The following is a 26,814-nucleotide window of genomic DNA, read 5'->3' as shown; positions in this document are numbered from 1 at the left end:
CACAAACCTAATAGGTATACTATGACAATGTTTCTTTTCTTGCTCATTTTTTCCCTGGGAGTTATTAATTGACTCATGTTTTTATTTTTGATTTGCTCTTTCTCTACCACCATTCTTAATTGTTTCTAATAGCTCAATTAGATCTGCCATATGTCTATTAGTAGTTTTTTTCTAAGTGCTCAACTGAATCAAATAATCTGTCAGTTTTTTGTTTACTTCTTAAAGATTTTCCTGATGAAATCTTTCCCCTCTTCCTTCAATATGAGAGACCTAAAGAACATGAGTGTCCAGATTAAAAGGCTCACCCAGCAAATAGCTAGAAAAGTGAATAAAACAAGATCTGCAGGGAAGGATATCATCACAAAACTCATTGGAGTGAAAGAAAAGATCCTAAAAGTTCTCAGGGCTGGGGTGGGGAGCAGTGGTGGTGGAGAAGATCACCTCAAAGGAGTGGGAGTCAAAACAAAATGACATTAGGTTTTTCAACAGCAACACTGGATTTTGGGATTTTGGAAGACAATGGTGCAATGGTTTCAGAAGGAAAATCATTTTCAACTAGAATAGACAGCCAAAATCTCAGTCAAGTGTGAGTGGAAGAAATCCATTTTCAGAAATATAAAGACTGAAAACATGCACCTCCCTTTCTTTAATGTGCTTCCACAAAAGAAAGGATTGAAACAAGCAGAGAAAGGCATGGGATCTCAGGAATACGGGCATCAACACGAGAAGAGGGTGAAGAAAAATCTCAGGATGACAGCTGTGCAACAAGCACTTGTTAGGTGGCCCTTTTATTCTGCCCACTTCTGGCCTCCGTTCTGTTTTCTTTATTCTCTTAACCAGAGACTCTCACTAATCAGGTATTACCCTCTTGAAATGATTTTCTAAATATCTTATCTTTTCTCTCCTATTATTCCATTCTTTTTCTTTTTCTTCTTTCTTTGTGATTTTCTCAACTTTGTTTTCCACCTTTCTAGTTGATCATATTTTACATTTTTGAGACTTCTTATTCTGTGTTCCTTTTTCATAGCATCTTGCTCTTATTTTTAACGGATGTAATAATATTTTCTCTTAGATCTCTGAGGGCATTAATGAATATTTTAAAGACACCTTCTGTTCATTGTATTATCAATTTACCGTAGGTTCTATTTTTCTTTTTGTTGGTATTGACATCTCTCCTTTTTTAATTTTGGAGGTTTAAAGGGATATTAAAGAAAAATGATAGGACAATTTCTATAACTAAGCTGAAATTGTGCCACAAAAATAGAAGTATTCAGAGTGATCGTAATCCACTTCTACAATACCACATTATGAAAAATGCATAGAAAATTCAAGCTTCATCAGAACAGCAAATAAGAACAAATATGATTTCTAGAAAAAAGTTTAGTTCAATCACTTAAAACGATTAACAATAAGGTATCTATGATCAAACCTTTTAAAGTTATCCTTGAAAATATGGAGGTAGGTGTAGGAAGAAAGTCATAAAACAAAGTTCAAAAAGAAGAGTAGTAAAACATAACGTTATGAATTAATAAATAATTTATCAATAAATTAAATTAATGAAAAGGTTTACTTTTTAAGTTAAATTTTTCAGTCAGATTTTACAATATAGACTATAATAAGTATCTTTTTATCCAAATTATGTTCTCAATGATATTTTTTACTATTCTTATTTAACTTTATTTCCTCTTGAGCCAGGGTATTTATACAGAATCCTATGGCTACCTGTGAGGAATATATCTTAGAGAAATGACCACAGCTGGTCATGAAATGCTACTGAGTGGAAAGCTGAATACAAGTTTTTTTCACTGCCTATCATAATATTAAATAAAATTCCCAAAATCTTGATGTTTCCCCCTAATGTCTTCTAACCACTTCCTTCAAGGTGTCTTTCTAGGGAGCCTTATGAAAGTCATAATGGCAAAATTCAATAGCAGTAGAACAATGACTACTGAACAGAAGAACAATGCTGTGCAGTAGAACAATGAGCACAGAGCACTGTGCTCATATCATGGTGCTGTTTATCTCCTGGCTCTTGAACATCTTATTGGATGGGAGACTATGATGTTTGATGGTGCTCTGTCCTTACCCCCTCCTCCATATCTACATACATCAAACAGACCTGAGGAAATTTTTCCATTACTTAATATGAAAGATAAAAAAATTTGGCCTATGTGTATATCAGATTCTGAGGTACCAAAACCAACTTGAGATATGATCCATATTGAAGGGCAGCTGCCAGATTAGAATAGCAGAGGGTTTATACACAAATAAAATCACTTGGTAAAATGGTTAGGACAAGAAAGAGAAAATGCTTAGGTTTTGGAATAAAATAATCATGGTATAATGAAAACCAAACCACTTATCAGAAACTGATAAATATTTATTCAATGAATCCATGAATATAAATAAGCAAAGAAAGAGAGTTATCACTTTTAGATTTGACCTACTTCCTTGTGGCTTATTTCGGTATTTTATTTTATAGCAACTTAGCTTTTTTAAATGACAGAGTTGTCAAATTTAATGTACAAACTCTATGCCCATGGTAAACTGAAGAGCTAAATAATTATCTAAATAAGAATCCATTAGATAACATTTGAGTCTCAATGGTCTGGACAAAAGTGGACTTGAAAGAAACAATTCATATACCCTATCATCTAGTGTTAATTAAGCATTTACTATGTGCCAAGTACTATGTAAGATGCTGAGGAAACAGTGGTGAACAAAACAGACATCATTTCTGTCATCATGGAATTCACTCTTTGGTGAAGAGAAGACTCAGTAAACAAAAAATCACTCAAACAACAAACAACTCCATAATTATTCTGATAAGCTTTTTAAAGGAAAATTGTAAGGCATTATGGGCATTCATAACAGAAACCATACTTAAAACTGTAAGTTCTGAAGGCTTCTTTAAGGACATTACAGACAAGCTGAAACTTGAAGAATAAGTATATAGGGAAGGAGAGGGAGTAGATGGTGGGAGATGGGACCCTGGGTCAACAGACTCGCACATTGTTGACGTTGATGACATTTTATCAACATTTACAGTGCATTCACACACTGAAATCTGGCTGGTAATAGTATTAGTATCTTTATCTTTGCACAAGATTAGGTATTTCTGAATAGTTCTATGCAAAGATTTTCCACTTTTCAATGACTTGAATTTCATTATAATACTATCTAACTTTCTTTACCCACTTATCCACAGTTACTAGTGATCACCACACAAAAAATTTGCTTAATTAAGATTATTACCTTGGGTGATTCATTTTAAGTTTCTCTGAGAAGTGTAAAGCCAAAAAGTAGAGATTCCATATTTTTTTTAGTAAATTGGGTAATATAATAAGTGTATTTGGGAGGCATTATTTGTACGATTCATAATGAAAATTTCTTCAAACTCATAACATGAATATTACTATCATGTCCTGGCCTGATACTTTAATCTTTCCATGAGTTGCATTTTCTTAAATCCAATTTAAAAACTGGTTCAGGACTTCATTACTTACAGTTCAGGTGTGAAAATCGTGGACTAGATAGGAAGCGGCTGTGATCATGCCAAGAGGATGAGTGATCTAATACATGAGCGTGGGAACTTTCGGCAAAGGTTCTGTCATCCTAAAAAAGAGCACAGCATTTCAGTTCAATGATTACAAAATGTAAGGATCGGGATTCATTTTAACATAACGAAAATGAAATTGAACCTCAATATACAAGCTATATTATACCACAATTTAATATAACTACAACCTGTGTAAAAAATAAAATATGTGCATGTTAAAGAAAGTATGAAAAAAAGAGAAAGAAATCACCCATAGCCATAACAACATGACATATTTCCTTCCAGTCTTTTTTTCCTGTGGATAGAACTTGTAAGCGTGGTTATAAAATTTTGTGTTCTTTATCTATTTACATTAATACTATAAACATTTTTGAAGTTATTACATTATCCTACCCTTTAGCTTATGTGTTACTCATACATTATCTAGTGGATATACTATGTTTTACTCAGCTATTACTCTACTGGGCATTTAGGTGGTTCACAATGTTTTACCCCTATAAATAACACTGTGAGAAATATCTTTAAATATATAATCTTTTCCATATTTAGGACTATTCCTTATGACAAATTCTTAGGTGGAAAAACTAGGTCAATAAAAATAATTTGATGTTTTTAAATACATTTAGCTAGACTGCTTTCCATAATGATTACACTAATCCTCTTAGTCATTCAACAAATATTTAACGCATAAACAAAAATGAACACAGAAAAGGTCCCTCTCCTTGTGGAATGTGTGAATGTGTCCTTTTCTCTAAATCTTAGCAGAAAAATGGGAATTATGACTTCAAATAATTTTACTAACTAAATAGATTAAAAAATAGATGCTTTAATACATTTTTCTTTGAAAAATAGTAAAATTGCCGTTTTTTTCTCTTGAATGTTTTCTAATTATTATACTTTGTTTTTTCTTTCACTCACTCATTCATTCATTCAACAACTGTTTATTGGGCACCTACTATGTGCTGGTCAAAAAGCAAACAAAACATTGGGTATATGGTCATGAAACCTTTGGGCTTGCAGGAGAGAAAGGCATTAAAAACACTATACGAAACACAATATAATTTAATACAGTGATAATAGCTATAAGAAGAATAGGAAATAATAGGAAGAATTACATTTAGATCTGAGGTCCAGAGAAAAGGCCCCTCTGGGAGGTGATATTTACGGCAATATTTGAATGCTGAGTATCAATCAATGAATCAGCCAGGCAAAAACTTATGGGTGGAGGATGGGAAGGTAGGAGACAAGGGGGAGTTGGAGAGGGTAGTCAGGGAATGATGTTCCAGACTTGAGTGTTCCAGACTCAGCTGAGAAAGAGTTTGGTGTGTCTGAAGAATTGAAAGACCTCATGGCTCAGGCAACTGAGCCTGGCGGAAGTGGTTACAATGAAATCCAGTAGAGGGATTTGGATTGGAGATTTTTTTTTTCTTTAATACCATCAGAAGGCAATCAAGGGTTTTAAGGAGAGGAATGACAGGATTTGATTTATATTTCTCAAAGATTACTCTGGCCTCTGTGTGGAAAACAGATTAGAGCAGCACAAATGGCGAAGTGAGAAAACCAGTTAAAAGACTGTAATTGAGGATAACCGTGGGGTCAAGGGAGAGGAAGGGATCAAGAATGATGCCGAAGATTCTAAATGAAACAATTTCAGGTTTGGTGGCCCCCACATACAGTAAGGCTTCATGTAACACAACCATCTGATGAATTAGTTGTCATTCTCTGTACTAAGTACCAATTTTCTATTTTATGTCTTTGTCACAATATACGTATGCAAATGAAAAAGGAAGGCCAAAAAGAACACATTTATATATAGTTGTAAAAGGCCCACTATTCTGAGCTAATAAACGCATGGACATAATCCTGAGATGGTTTGTGATCATTAGTCCTCATGTACCAAAAGGGAGTTTAGGTCTATTTAAGATGAAGGCCCTAAGGTTTTTAACCAAATGATTTATAGTTTTCACTAATTATGGGGATTTCATAAGAAACTGGAAGTCATTCACTATAGGATCTCTGGAAAGGAAAGGACATTGTGTCCCAAGTGTATTCCAACAGCTATTTTAGAATGGGCTTATATAGGGCAACCAGAGGCAGGGCAACGGACCTGGCTATTATAGTTCACATGTGAAATACTAAAGGCCTGGGTGGAGTTGGAAGATGCATAAATAGAGAATTATGTTCTCAACCAATATTAGAAATATCCATTTTATCATGGTTTCTATATGAAGCACAAAAGAGAAAAGCATAATACATAGTTTCCTGCTAAAAGATGCTTTGATGCTTATGGGCCAATAAGAGGAAGAAAAAAATGAGGGAAAGCAAACACATTCACATTTTGCCCATTGACGCCTCGACTGAGAAAGACAGGGAGAGGAACACGTAGGTAGGTCTGGGAGTCTTGCTGAATGAAACAGATGGTGCAATGATAGCCTCAAAGTGTGCCTACCAGAGGAAGGATGGAATACACAAAGATATTCAAATCCCATTCTTCCCAAAAGGCATGTTTTTAAATTTCCAAAAAAAACCAACAGGCATCAAAGCATAGGTTTTCTCTTTTCTGTTTACAGAAAGAGAACAATTTATATTTTTAATTATAAAACCAGCTTCTTGGCATATAACAGTTAAAATATGGCATAATTTGTAAAACAGAAAAAATTAAGAAGCAAAAAATTAATCTGACAAATTAAAAAAGAAAATCTATTAGCCTAATTGAAGGGTTTATGTTTTCTAGTTTTTATATATAAATATCTTTCTATATTGAGATCACCATTTGTTGATAATTTCATTTCCTACTTTTTTCATGTAACATTATATGAGGATTTTCTCTATCATCATCATTATTGTCATTATAGTTAGACCATAGCTTATTTTCCTGATCTCCTATTGTTGGAAATTTTTTTCTATTATAAATAATAATTTGACAAACATCTTGGAGCATAAAGCTTTGTCCATGTTTTTAATTTATCAACTTAACATAGATTCCTAGAAGTAGAATTACCGGGTGACACATTTTAAGGCTGTTTGTTTATAGCCATTTCATCTAAGCTGTCAAATTTATTGGCAGAGTTGTTCATAATATTTCCTAATTACCATTTTAATGTCTATAGGCAGTCTAGTAACATCCCTCTTTATTGACAATTTGTATCTTCTCTCTTATTTTCCTAATAAATCTAAGTAGAGGTTTCTAAATTTTATTGATCTTTTCAAAAAACCTGGTTTTGGTTTCATTTTTTTTCCTATTTTTCTGCTTTCTATTTCATTGATTTCTGCTCTTTATCCTTCTTTTTACTTAATTTAGGTTTAATTTGCTCTTTGTTTTCTAGTTTCTTAAGGTGAAAACTTTGATTACTGATTTGAGACTTTTATTTTTTTGTACTATATACATGTAATGTCATAAATTTCCCTCCAAGCACTGCCTTAGCTGATTTCCACAAATTTTGATAAATTGTGTTTTTATTTTCATATAGTTAAAATATTTTCTGATTATCCTTTTGATTTCTACCTTGACCCACCCATGGGTTATTCAGAAGTATGTTGTTTAATTTCTAAATATTTGGGAATTTTCCAGATATCTTTCTGTTACTGATTTTCTAGTTTCATTCTATTATGGTTAGATGACATACTTTGTATAATTGCAATCATCTTAAATTTACTGACATTTGTTTTATTACCCAGAATGTAGTCCATTTTGGAGAATGTTCGATGTGCACTTGAAAAATATATATAATCGGCTGTTGTTGGGTGGAGTAGTCTATAGGTGTCAGTCAGGTCTAGTTGGCTGATAGTGTTGTTCAAGTCTTCAATATCTTACGGATTTTCTGCCTACCATTTTATCAATTACTGAGAAAGGAATGTTGAAATCTCCAACTGTAATTATGGATTTGTCTGTTTATTTCTTACAGTTCTATCAGTTTTTGCTTCATATATTTTGACACTTGGTTAATAGGTACATACAATTTAGGACTGTTATCCCTTCCCTATAAAATTGTTGACTTATTCAACCACTCACATGTCTTTTTTTCATATATAGAAAATGAGGAGGTTTATTTCTAATATACCTTTAAGTTCCAACATTTTATGTCTTCAAAAGACTGTCAGAATCTCCCATATTATCCTGAAATATAATAAAATGAACCCTAAAAGAACATCCTAAAAGAAAAATATTTCATAACTCCTTTGAATAGTCAACATAACAGAACATGAAAAAAATACCTTCAGGTTCTCTAATTATATATTCATATTTAATTTGCAGAATTTCTTTCTTTTTTTTTTTTTTTGTGAGGAAGATCAGCCCTGAGCTAACATCCATGCTAATCCTCCTCTTTTTGCTGAGGAAGACCGGCTCTGAGCTAACATCTATTGCCAATCCTCCTCCTTTTTTTCCCCCCAAAGCCCCAGTAGATAGTTGTATGTCATAGCTGCACATCCTTCTAGTTGCTGTATGTGGGACGTGGCCTCAGCATGGCCAGAGAAGCGGTGTGTCGGTGCATGCCCGGGATCCGAACCCGGGCCACCAGTAGCGGAGCGCGGGCACTTAACCGCTAAGCCATGGGGCCGGCCCCAGAATTTCTATATGAGTAAATTTTACAAGGTGACCATAAGATGAATGTTTCTTTCTAATTCCTACATATTTTTTAATCAAATACTTAAATATTAAAAAGGAAGTATTGGTTAAGAAGGAAGATTCTTTGCAATTTTAGTAATCCTAGCTTTTGCTTTTTACCAATTCTTATATCCTTAGCACAAGGACCTATTTTTATTGCTGTCTTAAGTCTCAACAAGCTAGTTAGCCAGAATTCCCTGCAAAAATTCCACTGGGTGAAGGGACTTGCATTTTCTAATATTTTCCCTGGGTTCCTTCCACTTCTCTTTCATAACCCACATTGTAACTGGTTTCTTAAAAGCTGTTCCAACCCGACTAAATCTCTTTGCTAAACTGATATCTAATGATTAATATTTAATGACGCCCACCAAGTATTTTTCTCTCAGGAATATTATAAGTTCAAAGTTTATAAGACAAATGATACATTTAATTTTTTTTAAATTTTAATTTATCCAATCCTTCCCCTGGAGAGAAGGAAAAAATACTTATGTGTTTCTGAATCTGTAGCAGAAATGTTTTCTTGAATTTGTCTCCAGCTTAACAATGCACCACCCCTCCAACTCTTCCCTACTCATAATTTCCAATTCTCCATCAGTGCTGGAAAAAGCTTAACCTCTTCCTCAGTAAACTTAATTCCTATTTGAAAGTTCAATCTGAACAGGTTACTTAATGTCTGCCCTCCATATCTCAATCTGCATGGTGCTGTTGTAGCTTTTAACCTCCATGAGGGTGAGGCTTTGATTGTCTCTATCTTTCCATCTACCCATCCCAATATTCTCCAATTTAGCACAGTGCCCTTTGCATTAAGGAACTCCATGATGGTCATATATAATCATTTCTTGACCAAAGTGCAGAAATGAAAGTTTGCTATGGTGGAACTTGGGAAATAGGAGACTGCCACTCTCGAATTCTCAGTTTCTTCACCTAAAAAAAAGAAGGCACTGGACCAGATCATCTCTAAGTCCTCTCAGCACTAACATTTTATGATTCTTATCTATCTGAACAGAATCACTAAACAATTAGTATTTCTAACTATGCAAACTATCTTTACCATAGGAAATCCAAATTTACACAACAATACTATAAACCCAAAGCCAAACTCTTCCCCAGATGAACAGACTCAGAGAAATACTGTGCTAGATCAGGCGATTTGATAAATTTACCTTTATCCAATTGATATATTATTGTATAAAATTTAATATTCCTAGTGACTCACTAATGAAAATGATCATACTCATTTTTTTTAACCTGTTTCAGACTTGGCTCTACATGACTTTAATCCATTTTCAGAAACCAAATATATTCACAGTAAATAAAATTTTGCCATAAACAAGAATACTCAAAAGGATGTGCCATCGACTTAAGAAACAAAGGCAGAGATGCAAAGATGTTTTAATGATGGTGCCTCATTGGAATCAATGCTTATTCTCTTAAAGTGACTATTTTAAAGGTAACAATAATTGTTTGGATGAATATGCTATGACATGTTTATTAAAAACTAATAGGACATTCAATTGGTATTCCTTATGTATCTAGTACTTAGTATCTAGAATTTTGAATTTGAGATGATTAAAAATGGTATCTTTATAGGTGAATTTCTTCCTAATCTTTCCTTTCCTAATGCTCTTGTTGAGTAAATTATTGGGAAGAGTGAAAGCACGTGGCTTGTTAAGGGAACTGGGTTTTGTAGAGTGGGGCTTAAGCAGGTTAAAAAGTTAATGTGCTCATCTCAGTCCTCATGTTGATTCCTAAATAAGCACTTTTGATCCATTGCTATTTTCAGGTTTTATAACAAAGAAAAATCCCAACTCATTTGGCAACCTTTCGTTTAACTTTTAAAGAGCAAGATGAAATCAACTAGTTAAAATACTATGGCTGGCAAGTTAGTCTTGATCACTTCAAAAGAATAAAAATCTCTTCCGATTTCAGCATGATTTGCTTGCCTACAAGGTTTCAGATGTGTCACCTAAAGTATTACTGGAAAAATAGCAACTAAATTTTTGTTAAAATTTTGTCTGCCCTCAATAGTCATGCAATCCATTAGAACAGCATTTCCCAAATTTCAGTATTCACCTATAATTATACCATTTTCTTTAATATTAACTTAAAGATTAGCCTTGCACCCTAAATCTCTGTCTAGGAGAGGCTTAAAGGATGGCAAATTGGTTGGGGTTGGGGAAAGCATGGAGCTATATTTGCATGGCAGTCTACATATGATTTCTTATCAAAGCATGGAGAGAGACAGTTACAAATGAGATAATTGGAGTAATTATGGGGTTACAGTTCCCTCAAATTCCCCCATGCGTGCCACTACTGTTCTTAAGCAATATTTGTAAAATTACCTGAATAATACATTAGTGATATATTTCAATAGTCATTAAATAAAAACCACCTAACATCTTGAATTGCACCAGGAGTTATGCATAGCATGCTTTAGAAGCTACTACTGTAGAAGATTTAAGATACGTACAGAAATAGCTGACCTAAGAAAGAAAGTTCTAGCAGCCATTAATTGCTATCAGCAAAGTATAAACAAACCATGGAGAGATTCAAGGAGGGAGAAACAGCTTCTAGCAGCAAAGCACATACTTACATACACATGCTTACATTGAACAAACAGGACAAAGGGCTTCGGCAAACTCTGCCTTCATAAATTGTGCTGAAAGTCATTATCAACACTTCCTCACCTACCTCATCTTATCCTGTAAAACATCTGCTTCTTTAAAAAGAAGTTGCATGCTAACTCTTCAACTAGAAATTGAAAATCATGATTTTCCTTTCAGGAGGAGGAAGGATGGGAACAAAACATGCCTTCCGTGATTTTACTAAAAAATCTACTGCTCATTAAAGCCATATATTTAGTATGGGCAGAGAGCAAAAAGGGCAGATAGCCAACGGGGACTTCTTGGACAAAACCATGCTTCTCTGTGAATTCCGATTAGCAATGCTGTGTTATTGGCTGACTTTTGAACATTCTGTTCTATTTGAAACAGCTGGGACAGAAGGAAGACTGTATGTCCTACAGAAACCCAATTAGGCCTGATCAAAGAGAGGTCAGGAAATGCTTCTGTTGTCTACAGAGAGACAGAGGAAATGTTTTGTCAGATTCAGCTTTGAATTGAATTCTAAATATAAACTTTTAGATCAGGCTTTGTCCAGTTAACTTGGTCAGCCTAGTACAATAGTATATTACACACTCAGCAATTGTGGACATTGGTCCTGCTGAAAATCTTGACAGGTTTCTAGAAATCTGATTATTTTTGTCCCGGTGATTGCCATGGGAGTAAACAGCAGGTGACAGCTCTAGCCTGGATTGAAAGAGAACCTGACTTCTACACTTCCTGCTAACCCTTCCCTCCAGCAGCACTGTGGTTACACTGGATGTCTCACTGCCTTCCTACATCAGCAACAACAGGAGAGAAGCCAGTTGCCAACATGGCTCTGCTATTCCAACAGTTATTTGTCTGTCAACAGTAACACAGCCAGGCCTCCACAACTGTAATGCTAATAGCAGTCCTCTTCCAAACAGATGCAGACAAAAGACTTCCCTGTACCTTGTCATCACAGACCTCTTTTCAAAAGACTTTGGAGCATCTTTCTTCTCTCAGAAATCCCCTTGCAGTTTATTGAGGCCTCTGTTATAGCCTTTAACCTTTTCTCCTTTGCCCTACAGTTGTCTGTACGAAGGCTTTGAATTCTTAAGGTTGGTAATGATTTTTCTTATTATGCCATTCTCTCTAGCCCCTAGCATAGTGCCTGTATATAGTAGAAACTCAATAAATATTTGTTGAATGTTATATTTAAAAACAACAACAAACATGAATGTCCTACAATTAGAATGGAAGTTGCAAAAAGGCAGGGATCTTTGTCTATTTTGTTCACTGATGTGAGTCCCATGCGTCTAGTAAGTTCCTGGCACATAGTTGACATCCAATGAATATTTTTTGAATGAATAGATAAGTATTATGACTTTCTAAAGAGCTTGGGCAGTATTTATTTGATGGGTAAATAAAGAAGAGGCAATATTTTACATACGTGCAAAGGAAGAAAGACTAGATTGGTAATTTCTCCTTTCTCTACACCAGGGGTTGGCAAACTTTTTCTATGGAGGGCCAGACAGTAAGTATATTAAGCTTTTTGAGCCATACAGCTTCTGTTGCTACTACTCAACTCTGCTGTTGAGTGTGAAAGCAGCCATGGACAATATGTGAGTAAATGAGTGTGGCTGTATTCCAATAAAACTTTATTTACAAAAGCAGTTGGCAGGCAACATTTGGTCCATGGGTGGTAATTTGCTGACTCCGGCTCTGAAACAACTGTGCAAGAATTATCTATCAGGATTAAGACAAATAGATAATTATTCCCTCCTTGAAGACCATGCCTTTTTTTTTTTTTTTAAAGATTTTATTTATTTATTTTTTCCCCCCAAAGCCCCAGTAGATAGTTGTATGTCATAGCTGCACATCCTTCTAGTTGCTGTATGTGGGACTCGGCCTCAGGATGGACAGAGAAGTGGTCCCTCGGTGCGCGCCTGGGATCCGAACCTGGGCCACCAGCATCGGAGCACGTGCACTTAACCACCAAGCCACGGGGCTGGCCAGACCATGCCTTTTGTATCTTTACACACCCTGCATTCCCACCTCTAAAAGGTAGTATAGTGCTTTACAATATGGTAGCTGCACAGTATATGTCTGTTGAATTAAACTAAATCTTACAGTAATTGATTTCCCGGAACTGCAGTTTTCAGGAGAACCAATGAATTCAAGTCTCTGCAATGTCTTTTCTTCAATCTCTGTCCTAGCAAAATATGTGGGAAGTTAATAGCACTGAAATAATGTCTTAGGAAACTGGTACACCTTCTCTCTTGATAGAAAGAACCCCAATGCCTCTTATTTGAAACATTTTCTTCTGGATGTCAATGATTAAACAGAGGTAGCTATTCTGATTATCCATGAAGCCAAGAAATGATTAACAACTTTCCCCCTGCCCATTTGAGCTCACATTTCTTTTGAAACTGCCTCCCCTCTCAGTCTTTTTAAATAAACTATTTTCATAAAAAGCATATAAGCAATGATCATGGGTATCTACAATTGGCAAAAAAATGTGCTCCCACATGTTCTTCTCCAATGACTACAAAAAATGTGACATTCTCATGAGTTTTGCATTAGATTACTGTATTATTTCAGGCCAGACATCTGTTAAATACAGTGATAGTCTACATATTTACCACTGAAATGGATCAACGTTTTAAAATGTTTAAGTAGTATTAATGTGGAACAATGTTATCATAAAATGTGCATTGTGACCCTTTCCTATACTTGCACTTCTATCTGCAAAATCTTCAAACTTATTTCTCATTTTGCTAAGTGTTGGCCTCACTTAAAGCCAGGCCTGATTTCCTCTTCAGCTGCAAATGTAATTTGAAGAACTCCAATGAGATTAGTTGTTGCACATGTTAAACATTCACAGCTTTGCCATATGCTGTTATGGAAATTGCACTGATTTATAGCAATTTGGGTGCTACCAGATAGCACTGATTCACCTTATACTAAATCTAACTGTATTGGGAAATAATGTTTTAAATGTTTCATTTGCATCTAGACCTCTGTTGAACTAAGAGGCATGTATTGTGTTTATGTATTTTTGGAGACAACTGATTTTTCCATATTAAAAATACAGTCCTACGTTTGGTGACTTCCGGAAAAATTAAGGCATATGAGGTCCAAATTTACACTGACATAGCCTAGTGGTCAAGGACATAGATTATCCAAGGCAGGTTTAGGTTTTAATCCTGATTCAATCACTTAATTGCTCTCTAACCTTGCTTTCTTCAACGGTAAAAGAGCAAAAACAATGGTGCCAACCTGATAGGGTTGCTGTGAGGATTAAATGAGATAATGCACATAAAGCATGCGACATCTACAAAAAGAGCAATTTCATGTGGTTTGTCCTAATATATGCTTAATAATGAATAGCTATTATTATTAGCTACTGTTGCCTAAGCCTTCTACTTCTGTTTAAGGCTAGTGGCACTCCTTTAAGTGGTGGGGAAATGCTTGACTACGTGGGACCTGATGGGAATGTTGGAAGACAATTTAGTGAACTTAAAATTTGCCATATGAGACAGCAAGGTCACTACTATAGGCAATAAACTCCATTTTTAAAAAACAAAGGTAAAAAAGCACAAAGTCACAGGACACTCTTCACAATAAGGGTAGCAATAATGTGGCATAATTGTGTTAAGTTTTTGTTTGGGATGGGGAAAGGGAGCGCTCATTTTAAACATGGTAAGGAGGACTTATGGAAATGAACACTGTCTTTATATCCACTGAGCATTCAATCCAATTACATTCAGAGGAGGGAAGATGCTTCTTAGAAATAATTATATTTCGCTGTAATAAGTGAATATATACACTGTAATGAATATTCATACATGTTGAAGTTTGTAAGAATATAAAAAAGTCAGAAGAAACTTTAGTTTTTTCTTTTGTTTTTCCTAAATTGACATGGAATGTACATGTGAACATAGATGGATTCTCTCTAGGTCAGTGTTCTCAATGGGGGGCAGTTTTACCCTCCAGGGGACATTTGACAGTGTCTGGAGACATTTTTTGATGCCACAACTCGGGATGGGGGAATGCTACTGGCATCTAGTGAGCAGACTCTAGGGATGCTGCTAAACATCCTACAATGTACAGGACAGCCTCTACAACAAAGAATGATCTGGCCCAAATGTTAATAATGCCAAGGTTGAGAAACCCTGCTCTAGGCTAATAACTGTTCAGGGTCAAATGGACTTAAAATCACCCACACCCTAGGTGGATCTTGGGGAGACTCTAGAGAATGGTAAGCTTTTTGTCAATATGGTCAAATTTTCCCAGTCTCCTGTGTTGATTCCACACTAATGAACCATAAGTTGAAGCAGTAGTTCACATCCTCAGGAAAACAATGACTGTAAATGCCAAGGCAATAGTTGACAAAGTACTATGTGTTACTCGACCTTGGGGACATCAGCACCAAGAGCAGCTGGACTTATGCATAGAGGAGGGCAACCATCCACACTAAGCCTTTGACCAACCACGAGACCAGGGGTTTCCTGGCTCAGGATTTCTTAAGCAATATAATACCCATAGACAAACAACATATTAAGTAACAATGGCATAAACTTAAAGATTAGCTCCAAGGTAAAAAGTTATAGGCACAATCTTTGGCTTTTTGTCTCTACTCCCACAAAATTGGAAATCTATTCACATATCGAGGAATATCTTTTTTTTTTTTTTTTAACAAGTACCCTTACACAAACCCTACAGGGGCTCCTTAAAAGGCTGTAGCCATAAACATGGATAACGAATGCCCAAAGACTGAAAATGTATACCAAGGACATTACTTTGAAGTTTTTGATTCTGTACTTGGTGTCATCTCGGTGCTGCTGAAGAGACTCTCTGTGAACTCTGTATTTAGAATATCTCCCATCAATTCTCTCGCATAAACTGCGGGAATCCTGGAAAAACAACAAAGAGTCTAAACTGAAAAATCAGTACTTGAAATTAGAATAAGAAAGTATTGATATGTAGATAATAAATGATTACAGGTGTTCAGAGAGATATATAGGGGAACCATAGGTCCCGAAGGATAAAGAAGAAAATGTTCACTTTGGATGCTACCATAAAAACAGGGTCCCAGATGGTTATTTGCATTCTTTTCACAACTAGTCCCTATGCCAATCTGAAACACCCTTTAGTTGAAGGGAAAAAGGTTCAAGTAACAGTGAGTCGTCCAAAGACGGTCATTAATGACACCATGCCACTTTTGGATGTTCTGTACTGTCCCTTGAGTAGTAACTGGCATCAAAATATTCTCTTTGTTAAAAAAAAAATGCTACCTTTAAAATTAGAGCCCTTTTTCTTCACTAATTCTTAAACAACATTCTGCCTTTTAACAATTATATCACGTACATTTTTAAACGTAAGGATATCTCATCTGCCCTCCAAAGCATAAAAAAGTTCAGGTAATAAATTAAGAAAGCAAAAATTTCCAGGGCCTGTCTCTCTCTCTTCCTCTCCCCTCTCTTCTCCTCCCCTCCCATACCCTTCCTTTCTTGCTTTCTATTTTCCCCCTCATTTGGGGGGGAGAGGATGGAACACAGCAAACAGTCATGATAGCCAGTTATTTAGACATTTGTATTATAAGTTAGGGAGAAATTAGAATAAAATGAGGGAAACTGATGTTCACATGTAAGAAAAATCATCTGTGGGACTTAGTTCCCCAAATAGTCCCAAGGAACTTATTGACTGTTCAAGCTGGAAGGGATATTAGAATTCCAAAATTCTCATTTTTGTTAAAAAAAAGCTACAGCCCAGGGAAGTTAAGAATGATTTGCCCAAGGTTAGGCAATTTGTGGTGGACTGAGCTTGGAACCCAACGCTATTCCCTTTCCATCATACCAAATGTATAATGTTTAAATGTGGAATTATAGAACTGAACCACTTCTTTAAAAAGGTTAAAAAGAATAAGAGAGAGACTGTGACACATTTAAAGAAGACTATAGTCAAGACTATCTAAATAAGATGAGGTTTGTATTCACATTTGGAGTCACAGACTACAGTATTTTCAAGAAATATACATGTGAAATATATTTTCACATATATGCTAGTGATGCCAGTGTGAGGAGGAACTATAGAGATAATAATCTTCAAGTCCCTCATCTTATGGATGAGGAAATATTCCCTGAGATATTCAGGGTTTTCGTCTGGTGCATGAGCTCGGACCAGAACCTAGGTCTTTGGACTCTTGTCCACAGCATACTGACTTTTAGAAAGTTAAGGCTTTGAAAAATATAATCTACCTCTAATAATCTAAAGGCTTTATGTATTTGTATTTAAGGCTGTGTCTAGTTGTTTTCATTAAATTGATTAAATGAGCTCTTTTTAATCATATAAATAGCTTTAGAGTACATAAAGACTGGGTTTCAAGCTAGAGGCAGTAGGGAAAGCAGATAGGCTTCGTTCTTAATACACAGAATTAGATTCCAGTTCCAAATAATTTACACACTCCAAACATCAGTTTCCTCAGCTATAAGATGGAGGAAAATAATGCCCATCTATAGGGTGTCTCTGAGGATTTGAAAAAATGTAATGTAAAGTACTTAGCTACCACTTGCCACGTAGTAGTGTATAATACTTGCTAATGAACTCCTTTCCATTTCAAAGGTGACGGTTTCAATTTTAATGACTAATATTGGAAAGTACAATTCTGAATTGTGAAAAATGTTCTCCCCAGAAATTTCACTATATGGGCATCGTCATATGTGATGTGTGTATATATAAGCTAGCCTTGTAGATAATCACTAGCCCATATAATGAAAAATGATAATGAAAAAATCTGTTGGTAATAGTAGAGAACAGAACTTTTAAACTGTACTTATGAATATTCTGTTCGGCGTAGACCACTGGGGAAAAAGTGAGCTGGCATTGGAGGTTAAACTTTATGTTTTTATGCTGTTGTAAGACAGGCATCTGTTTCTCAGTGACAAATGCCACCTGTTTCCAACACCTTTTCTTGTCTGCCCTTCATTCACTTAGATGACTTCTGTTAGCTACAGAGAAAAAGGTGGAAAGGATGTGGGTGTAACATATTGCCTGCTTCCACACTGGGTAATATAAGAGTAAGTAGAAATCACATCTTCTTGGAGAGTGGTTTCATAATTCTTTGATAGGAATATAGATTGCAAATATATAATCAAATCATGAGAAGGAATCCAAACTTTAGTAAAATATCCTAGAAACACTTGGTTTTATTCTATTTGTGATAGTCTAGATTTCTGGATGTGTCAGCTCAACCCTAGATCCCACTCAAAAATGTTTAGTTACTGAACCACCGAAATACTAAAATACAAATTAATGAAAGGCAATTCTAAGATAGTGCAGATCTTGAGAGCCTCATCATACCAGTGCCTCCAAAAAATCAACATGGCATGATCAGGCTATATTTCCTACTTATTATACCCTCAAATAATATGTCAGATTTAAACAGAACATAAATATAAGTCATATTTTAAAGCCAATGTGCAGTAAGAGGCTAAGTGGACAAAGACAACTCTCACCATTGTTAGATTCAGCCATATAGGGTCAAGAAATTATAAATCACTAAAATTGTTCATTAAATATGCATCCCTAAGGGGGTATGTGAAGATGTTCTCCAGACTGGACCTTGTCTGCTAGGACTGGGTGGCAGGGTTACATGCTTTGCATCTCTCCTCTATGAGGAACTTTAAAATATTACAGTAGATAAATCCAACATGTAATTAATTGGCTTGATAAATGAAATGCTTTGTGGTTAGAGTTCTATCAATAAATGGCATGGGATATAAAATCTAAAACTCTATGTGGATTTGAATTCATATATCATAGTATCGGAATAACCTGAGCACTATCATATCTCTAAAACAAACAGTGCTCTGGAAATTTGTAATTAAAAAAAGATAATTCATAAATTAAAATTGCTTATCAAAAAACATATCTATTGTCAATGTAATGTCTTACCTCTTTTAATTCTTAAGTTTTTCTAAATTATAGTTAAAGCTTTCGGTGGCCAAATGAGCTTCTAATAGTAAGGTAAAAGTTTCTATTTTCCTATATTGTGCTAATATATAAGTTCCATTATTTTCAATTTTAACTTCACAAATGTCAAAAAACTCTGATAAGATGGAGTGTTAAAAGTCCCCAATATTTTTCGGTCTTTCCTCCCTCCCTACAATTTTCTTTGCACATCAGGAAGATGTCAAGTGTTTTCACTCAGATAAAAATACTGAAAGAGACAAGCCAACTCTTTCTCACTCTGAAGTCTTTGAAATCTTCTAGTAGGCTCAGTTTCTCAGGCACAGACTCCAGATGGTCCAAGGCCACTCGGGTACTCTGGAAAAGAAAACATAAGGGAACCAAACATTATAAAAAATTGATTAATACTCTCAGAATCCAACTACTAAAAATCAGTTGTACCACTGGTCTAAGCAGTTCAAGCTGAAGACTTGGAGAGTCAAATAAGAACAGATATAACAGTATTTCTCAGGTAAATACATCTTTTTAAATCAGAAGAATTATTTCCTTTCACAAAGTATATGAGACGCATTTGCCAGACTGACTCAGATATGAAAACTCTTCCTGAATAATTGCTTTCATCTGATATGCTATGAAACTTTCTATAGAGTATTTCATATTAATAGTAATTTACAAACCTGCTTCAGTGAACATCAGAAATAAACCACAAGGTAATACTGAGAAATAGATGAATTTGCAGTTACTTATCTACGCAGCACATTAGAGATCCTCACACGTTGCCATTATAAAGAAGAAAAGAGTTCTCAACAATTATTTTAGCTAACAAGGAAAAGAGGAGCAGTTCTCAAAAGACTTGGGAGAAATATGTGAAATTAAATATTTGTGACAAGGATATGAGATCTTGTTGATTATAGATCAATAACTTATACAGTCTTTGACTAGCTGGTCACTGATTTACATCCACCAATATAAACATTAAGAGGGAATGATCTGAAAATTATTTCAAAGCCAATGTGAACCAAGAGGTTAAATGGTAGAATAACCTAGAGACCAGAGATTGTATCATATGTATCTCTGTATTCTTAGAACTGCCACAGGGCCAGCACATATTAGATAGGCAACAGATATTAGCTTTTAAATTTAAAATGAATTTTAATTATTCAATTAAATAAACAACAAACCCCATGGCTGGTGCATGAGAAGAAAGTGAAGTGTCTTGCAAGAACCTGGACATAAGTTTGCACAGAGTTGTTAAGAAGTTATTGGCCACCCAATATTCCATGTGCTCCCCTACATCTCCCATGTGAACGGTTCTGAACAATATACTATGAGTGCAAGTGACATGTGTCACTTCTGGGCCAAGACAGTTAAGAGCCTGTGTGCTCCCTCTTCCATCCCAGCCCCTGCCAGGAGGACCTTGGAGGCCACATGCTCCAGATGGCATACCTACAAGACAGAGGAGAGCCATCAACCATATTGGACTTCATGTGAATCAGTCATCAACCTCTATTGTGTGTTAAGCCAGAAGATTTCAGAGTTTATTAGTTACCAGTGTATATCACAGCATTAATTCTTGCAAATAATAACTGAGAATTACATAATTAAATTGTAGGCTAATCAGGTGGTCAATTGGCTTTTTTTTTTTTTGGTGGGGGAAGGTTCCAAATTATGAGTATATGAGCATTTAAAGGGGGGTTCAGTTTTTCTGGAACTAGACAGGGTTAGGAACTGGTGTTCTCATCATTTTGTACATCCACTTTTACTTAAACTTCCTATTTTAAATCCCCTATCTCATCCCAGTGCTGTTCTCTGCCTTCATCTCCAATCCAGAGCTTCTCCAGAGCATACACTTATATCTCTGCAGGGTTTGTGTCAGGGCCGGGATGGAGACAGAGAGTTGAGGATCTAAATCCTCCTTGCAGCCACATTCAATGTGTTCATTTCCACCTTCTGCTTTTGCAGTAATTGGTACCTCCAATTCAAAAGCCTTTCTGTGAATCTGCAGGGTGACTGATATTTGCTTTCCATCGCCATCCCCTTGACAGGCATTTGAGTTTCAACTTCTTTGTTTTGAGTGATTTTACCATTTTTCTTTCAACGTTCTTCCACTTGGAGTTACACATGTCTTCTAGTTATCAACATGTAAATCAGTGTTTCTATTGCTTCATTTCCTTATTTTTCTAATGTGATTTTTGAGAGAAGAGCAGAAACACCCTTACTTTGCCATTTTGAAATTGGAACTCGTATGTGCTATTTCTTCATGTTCATAAAATTTCCTTTTCAAGTTCCATTGAAAGGAATTAGTATTTTGTTCCTTCTGCTTAACATTTTATGATTGTTAGTCTTTTTGCCACGTGTGCTTCTCTTAAACTGCCATGCATTTTAAATAGCTTCACTTAGTTTTTTCATCTATAGGAAAGATTCATCAAAATGACATATTTCTTAATATAGGCCTAACATGTAGGTTAGGAGAAAGAGTAGTTTTAGCCACCATATATGCTATATTATTTACAAAGTAAAATTACAGGTTTCCTCAAGAATTATATTGGCCCTTGAAAAATAAAATACAAATCAATGCCACAGTGATTTTAAAGCAAAATGTTATGCATTGAATAAAATCTTCTTCATAAACAATGATTCCAAATAGACTTGTAGTTAGAAAACTTTATTTCTCTTTTATCCCATAATTTTTCTCATTCAGAAGTGACCCTTTGAACCCGGGTTAAGTATGTTAAACTCATTTTGTTCTTAAAATAAGCAAATGGGCTCTTTCCCTACTGTAAATCTAGCGTATTATGCAAATATTTTTGCTTAAAATTTTCAATCAACCCAGTGACTGCGTGAAAAAGTTCTTTTCTTTCATGTTTTCACATACTGGTTTACTTTGACTATTTGATTACGTCCTGGGGTACATATTCAAATGGCTACGTTTTCTTGAGTGAACCTTAAAAAACTCCTTGGGGGCCAGGCCGGTGGCATAGTGGTTAAGAGCACGTGCTCCACTTCGGCGGCGCAAGGGTTTGCAGGTTCGGATCCTGGGCACGCACCGACGCACCGCTTGTCAGGCCATGCTGTGGCGGTGTCCCATGTAAAGTAGAGGAAGATGGGCACAGATGTTAGCCCAGGGCCAATCTTCCTCAGCAAAAAGAGGAGGATTAGCATCGGATGTTAACTCAGGGCTAATCTTCCTCACACACACACAAAAAACAAAAAACTCCTTGGCTCCTTCTTTCTTAAGTGCAGTTATTTCTCTACTCCTTTCTCCCACTCCCCACATCTCCATTGATATCTTTATACTTTCTCGTCATCTAGTTTAGTTGTGGCTTATTTTATATTCCATTTATGTGTTGTTTGTAAATATCTTCCTCAATATCAGAAATACTTTCTGGTACCACGTCTTTCTCTTCAGCCTTATAGTCTAGTCAATCAATTAACATCAAATGTAGATCTAGATCTCATAGAAAGATCCACAAGACATAGACGGCACACTTCCTGTTCTTCAGGAACCTTTAATTTACTGGGGGGAGAAACATGCATGTGCAAAGGATGTAAGAATCATACAAAGAAAAAAGTGAATTGCATTTATTTTAAGGGAATTACAAGTACTGATGCTGAGATTTCTAGAGCATCTGCAACAATAAGATGCGAAGTCATGAAGACAGTGTCAGGCCTGCAGGCATCTCAGATCTCATAATTTCATGTGTTAAGTGATATTTTGGGGAGGACATTTATTTTCTGACTATCCTTCCCTCTTTCAGTATGCATGTGAGTGTGCGTAAAATCAGCACTTTGGCATGTAGACTTAAGAGTATGCATATTCATGTTCAAACTCTTGTTTTGTTTTGTTTTTTCAAATGTGAGATTGGCTGGGGTTCTGTGATAAGGGGCTTGTCACATTACATGTCATTTCAAGTTCACTTTTCCCCAAAAGCTAACAGTGCTAGAGACAAGAACCATTACCAGATGAATAGTCTACCTAAGGAACTTGTCAGTTTTAGAGGACCTACAGCATGTTAGTTCCTAGGGCAAAATACCTCATGCAGAGTCAGGGAAGCTTTTTTATTTTTCAAGTTGGTAATTATTTCTGCCTTACATAGTCTAATGTTTTTAAGAGCAGAAACAAGTCCCCATTGTTAGAATTAAGGGAAAAAATTCTTAACTTTATTCAATAATGGTACCAGCAAATGACAGCTTAACCTATCTTTAATTTTCCTACATCAATTTTCTAGAAGAACTAAACCAGACATTCACAAAGAGGTTTAAAGACTGTTTCTCTTTTGAAAATATTATAAGATACTAAATTTCCTATCAAATTTGAAAACAAAGAAAAATTCACAATTAAGACTCCATTTCATAAAGGACAAATACACCGTGTATAATACTTGGTTTATTTCAGAGACTTAAGGAGCAGGACTTCCACTAGCCTAAGAGCAACGGCAAAGAAATGATCAATTACTCCTAATCCTGTTTGGAAGCACAATGAAAGACTGAACCACAAAAACACAATTCAATTTTGAATATACTTCCTAATCCTCACACCACAGTATGATGTAGATACTACTGTTATTCCCATTACACAGATGAGGCAACTGAGGACCAAAGTGTAAAACCTCACAGTCATGTGGTGGCAAAACTGGGATGCGAATCCAAGAAGTCAATATTTTTATGGTTAAATCACCAGTTAAAAAGCATAGCAAAATAGAAGCAGTAACAGTGACTGCTTTATGTGAATTCCTAATCCTTCTCTAGCTATCAACCCTTAGCAGCTAGAATTTTGGAGATATGTCCTTGTTGGGCTTATTTCTGGAAGAGAAGTTTTAAGATGAACCCAGGAAGAATTTCATCTTGCCAGTGCTGAAGAGTCTGTGCTCAAGACCATGTGTTCAATCGTATACACACACAAAAGGCGTCGGGATATTCTTTCTGTCGATTAGAGGAAGTTAAGGATGAGATGGAGTTTTGTGATACTAACACCTCCTTTTCTTTTTTCATAACACTGAGCACTAGTATAGCTCACTATCTGGCCACAAGAGGTGCTTCAATAAATGTTGGCTGAATAAAGACAAAGGCAGAGTTATGTTTTAATCAACTCACTGACTCTTGGCCTCTTTATTAAAAACTCAGAAGCAAAAATTTGCTGTTTCATTTATTTTCTCTAGAGTAAGGGCAAGATCAAGTGGTAGAAACAACAGTGAAATTCAGAAATCCTGTCTCTTAGGCCCTGTGGCTTTTGCACCTACAGGTGTGTTTAGATGTCTGCTGAAAAGGGCAAAGAATAAGCTGGCAATTTTACTATTCGAAAATCTTTAACACACACCAAACTGCTATGGAGTTGAGCAGTTTGTACTGGTTCATGGTATATTTTTCCATAGTTGTCCCTTTGTTTCAGACTACAGGGTAGTCTGGGAATATAGTCCTGGGAATATATACCCAGGAAACTGGGTAATATACTATGACAACACATGTAGCAGCAATTAGGAATTAGAAAGGGCCTTCGCTGCAATTCTTAGATTCCTACCTCCTGTAGAGAAAGCTTAAGAAACAGATTTAACCATAGGTGTATTTTAGTAAATATACTTCTCTTTGTAAAAATGCACGTTTATTTTCTTATTAACATCTAACAACTACCATTTTCTTATAGTGCTATTGAAATCATGTTTTGAGGTCTATTTATTTAGATGATAAATTAAAAGAGATGCTGTCTATATTTTTCTTTTAAAAATAAGTGTGTGCATTTTTTGGCACTATACAGAAGTTAAATAAACAAGGTTCTGAAGCAGTTTATTTGTGTTCAAAAATGCAATTCTATTTCATTTGGAAAGAGATCCACTGCAAAACTTTCTTGACAAATGGTTGAAAGATGGTAAAAGGACCTGAGTAAACAAGTTTCAAGGTGAGGAAGGGCGAGATCATAGAAAGGATAGACTGTCCGCCATTTCATTTGTGGTGACACGATCCAGCACAGCTGTATCGGCTTCATAGGGACCTTCTTTCATCCAAACTGTATAAGAGACTGGCTGGAACTAAACTGAACAGTAGTAGAGAATAGGCCGGCAAAGTGGTTTTGTTGATGCACGTCCTTCAAAGAGCCCCAGTGCTCAAAGTTGTGTGGATTTCTTGGAATATCAAGAGTCCTCTATTTCTAGATTGTGCACTTTAAGAGAGTTCCAAAAATCAGACACCCACTTAGAAGTGTTTACGTGTGTCTTGGGGTAAGAGGGTATATAGGCTTGTTAAATAAAAACACCAGTTAATGTGGCAATAGGACATCAGTGACAATATTTGAGCTGAATTCCAGAAAAATTTTTGTCAATGACAAATTCTATTTGTCTTTCTATAACACCATTCTAGTCAAAAGTGTAGATCTCCTTTAAAAAGCACAAATTTATAAAATTTGAGAATAGGCAGCATATCTTTATTGGAAAACTTGGATAAAGAAGGCTTTCTAGGTATTTTCCAACTCTTATTCACAATACTTTTTTTAAGTGAAGAACTGTATGAAACCCACAGAATCTGCCATTCCAGCTTATTGCTGTGTTATTTTTAGACATAACCAAATTATAAGTTATAGCCAACCTGTGATCTTATTATTAGCTTAATTTGGGGATTTTTTTTTTTTTTTAAATACCGAGAATGAGATGAAGGAGAAAAGAGGACAGAGGGAATAAAGAAACATATCTCTTCCCCTTGAGATTCTTGAGATTTCCTCTTTAAATATTTTTCTTGCCACTCCCCAATATAAAGGAAAAATAACATATGAAGACAAATGAGGACTGATGTAGTGTTCTCTGTGTGCTGAACAATGAACTAGGCCCTTACAACTGGTCTACAAGGGGAGTGTCTTGAGATCCACAATCTAATTTCTGTGAAATCACTTTATTTCTTAAAATTGAAAATAAAACGTACTCACAAAGGAAAGAAATTTAAGAACATTTGCCCAAAAAATGTGATTACATGTTAATAATGGGCAAACAGTATAAGCAAGGGCTTCCTGGAAGAGACCAAGTTTAGCAATTTCTGCTAAGGTGGCAAGTAAAGAAACTATGCTTTTGGGTTTACTGGTCCCAGACGTGTTTCCAGCTGGCCCATGAAGAAGACTGGTGAGGTGGAAGGTATGCTGAACCAGAAATCAGCATACCGGAATAGTGCATATGCATAGTTCCAATAATGTTGCTTACCTGTATTTTGTGATTTGGGGAATACCACTTTTCCCCACCCTTCTGAGTTGCAGTCTTTCATTTGCACAATAGGGATAAATAATGATGGTCTTTATTATCCCACACCCGCAGGGTAGCTGTGATTATCAAGTAAGAGAGTGAATGTAAGAGTACACTGAAAATTGTCAAGTACTTTCCAAATAGCAGGTATTAAAAAACGCTGATTCTGTGAGGTACTGTCAACTCTGGTAACTTTCAAATACAGAAGGGGAGGTCAGTGACAATCCAAAATTACAGCTAATAAAAATTAGTCAACAGAGTATAAAACATAAACAAGGCAAACTTAATTAAAACCACATCCAATATTTAGAAATACATTTACTCTTCTACAGACATCATCCACAACATAAAAGTAGTAGAAGTGTAATGGCACCTAAATTACTTTTGTACATACTGTGCCCTCGGTGGAGAATGTTCCCTCCAGTCTCCTTATCTGGTTAAAACACTTCCCCCCAACATTATGAGCATTTTCAAGCACACAGGAAATCTGAAAGAAATTTACAGAGATCACCCATATACCCACCACCTAGACTCTACTATTAACATTTTCTTATATTTGCTTTATCACATTAATCCGTCTATCCATCCTTATGTCTATCCATTAACCCAACTTATTTTTTGGATGCATTATAAAGTAAATTGCATACATTAGTACACTTTCCCCTAAAAACTTTAGCATGCATATCAACTCCACTTGAATATTTATTTTTTAAATGTAAAAGTTACATCTAATGTAATGTGCAAGTCTTAAGTGAATGGGTTAACTCGTTACCTTTCATCACTTCCTCTGGGAAGGCTCTCCTACCTTCACTGATTCCATGAGACAAGGTCTTCGTTGCATCAAGAGCCTTTCCTTTGTAACACTTGCCAGAGTAC

At 35.6% G+C, this 26,814-nt stretch overlaps 1 protein-coding gene across 11 annotated transcripts in view; it reads right to left on the bottom strand.

The window, feature by feature from the left end:
- Nucleotides 1-26,814, bottom strand: part of CEP128 (centrosomal protein 128) — a 405,817-nt gene that overhangs the window by 8,746 nt on the left and 370,257 nt on the right. For 4 of the 11 annotated variants that reach the window (XM_087448098.1, XM_087448101.1, XM_087448095.1 and 1 more), the window contains 4 exons: nucleotides 26,321-26,425; nucleotides 19,001-19,078; nucleotides 15,541-15,666; nucleotides 3,507-3,615 (listed from right to left, as the gene is read on the bottom strand). In XM_087448098.1, the coding sequence (XP_087304224.1) occupies nucleotides 3,507-3,615; nucleotides 15,541-15,666; nucleotides 19,001-19,078; nucleotides 26,321-26,425 (418 nt within the window). Of the gene's footprint in view, nucleotides 1-3,502; nucleotides 3,616-15,540; nucleotides 15,667-19,000; nucleotides 19,079-26,320; nucleotides 26,426-26,814 lie in introns of all 11 variants that reach the window. The other 7 variants (XM_087448100.1, XM_087448102.1, XM_014784462.2 and 4 more) reach the window with 5 other exon arrangements.

This window comes from Ceratotherium simum, chromosome 24 (genome assembly GCF_057802395.1).
Source record: "Ceratotherium simum simum isolate JZ-2026a chromosome 24, ASM5780239v1, whole genome shotgun sequence".
In the NCBI taxonomy this organism is placed as follows: domain Eukaryota; kingdom Metazoa; phylum Chordata; class Mammalia; order Perissodactyla; family Rhinocerotidae; genus Ceratotherium; species Ceratotherium simum.
Note: the sequence above shows the minus strand (reverse complement) of the source record. Positions and strands in the feature narration are given on the sequence as shown.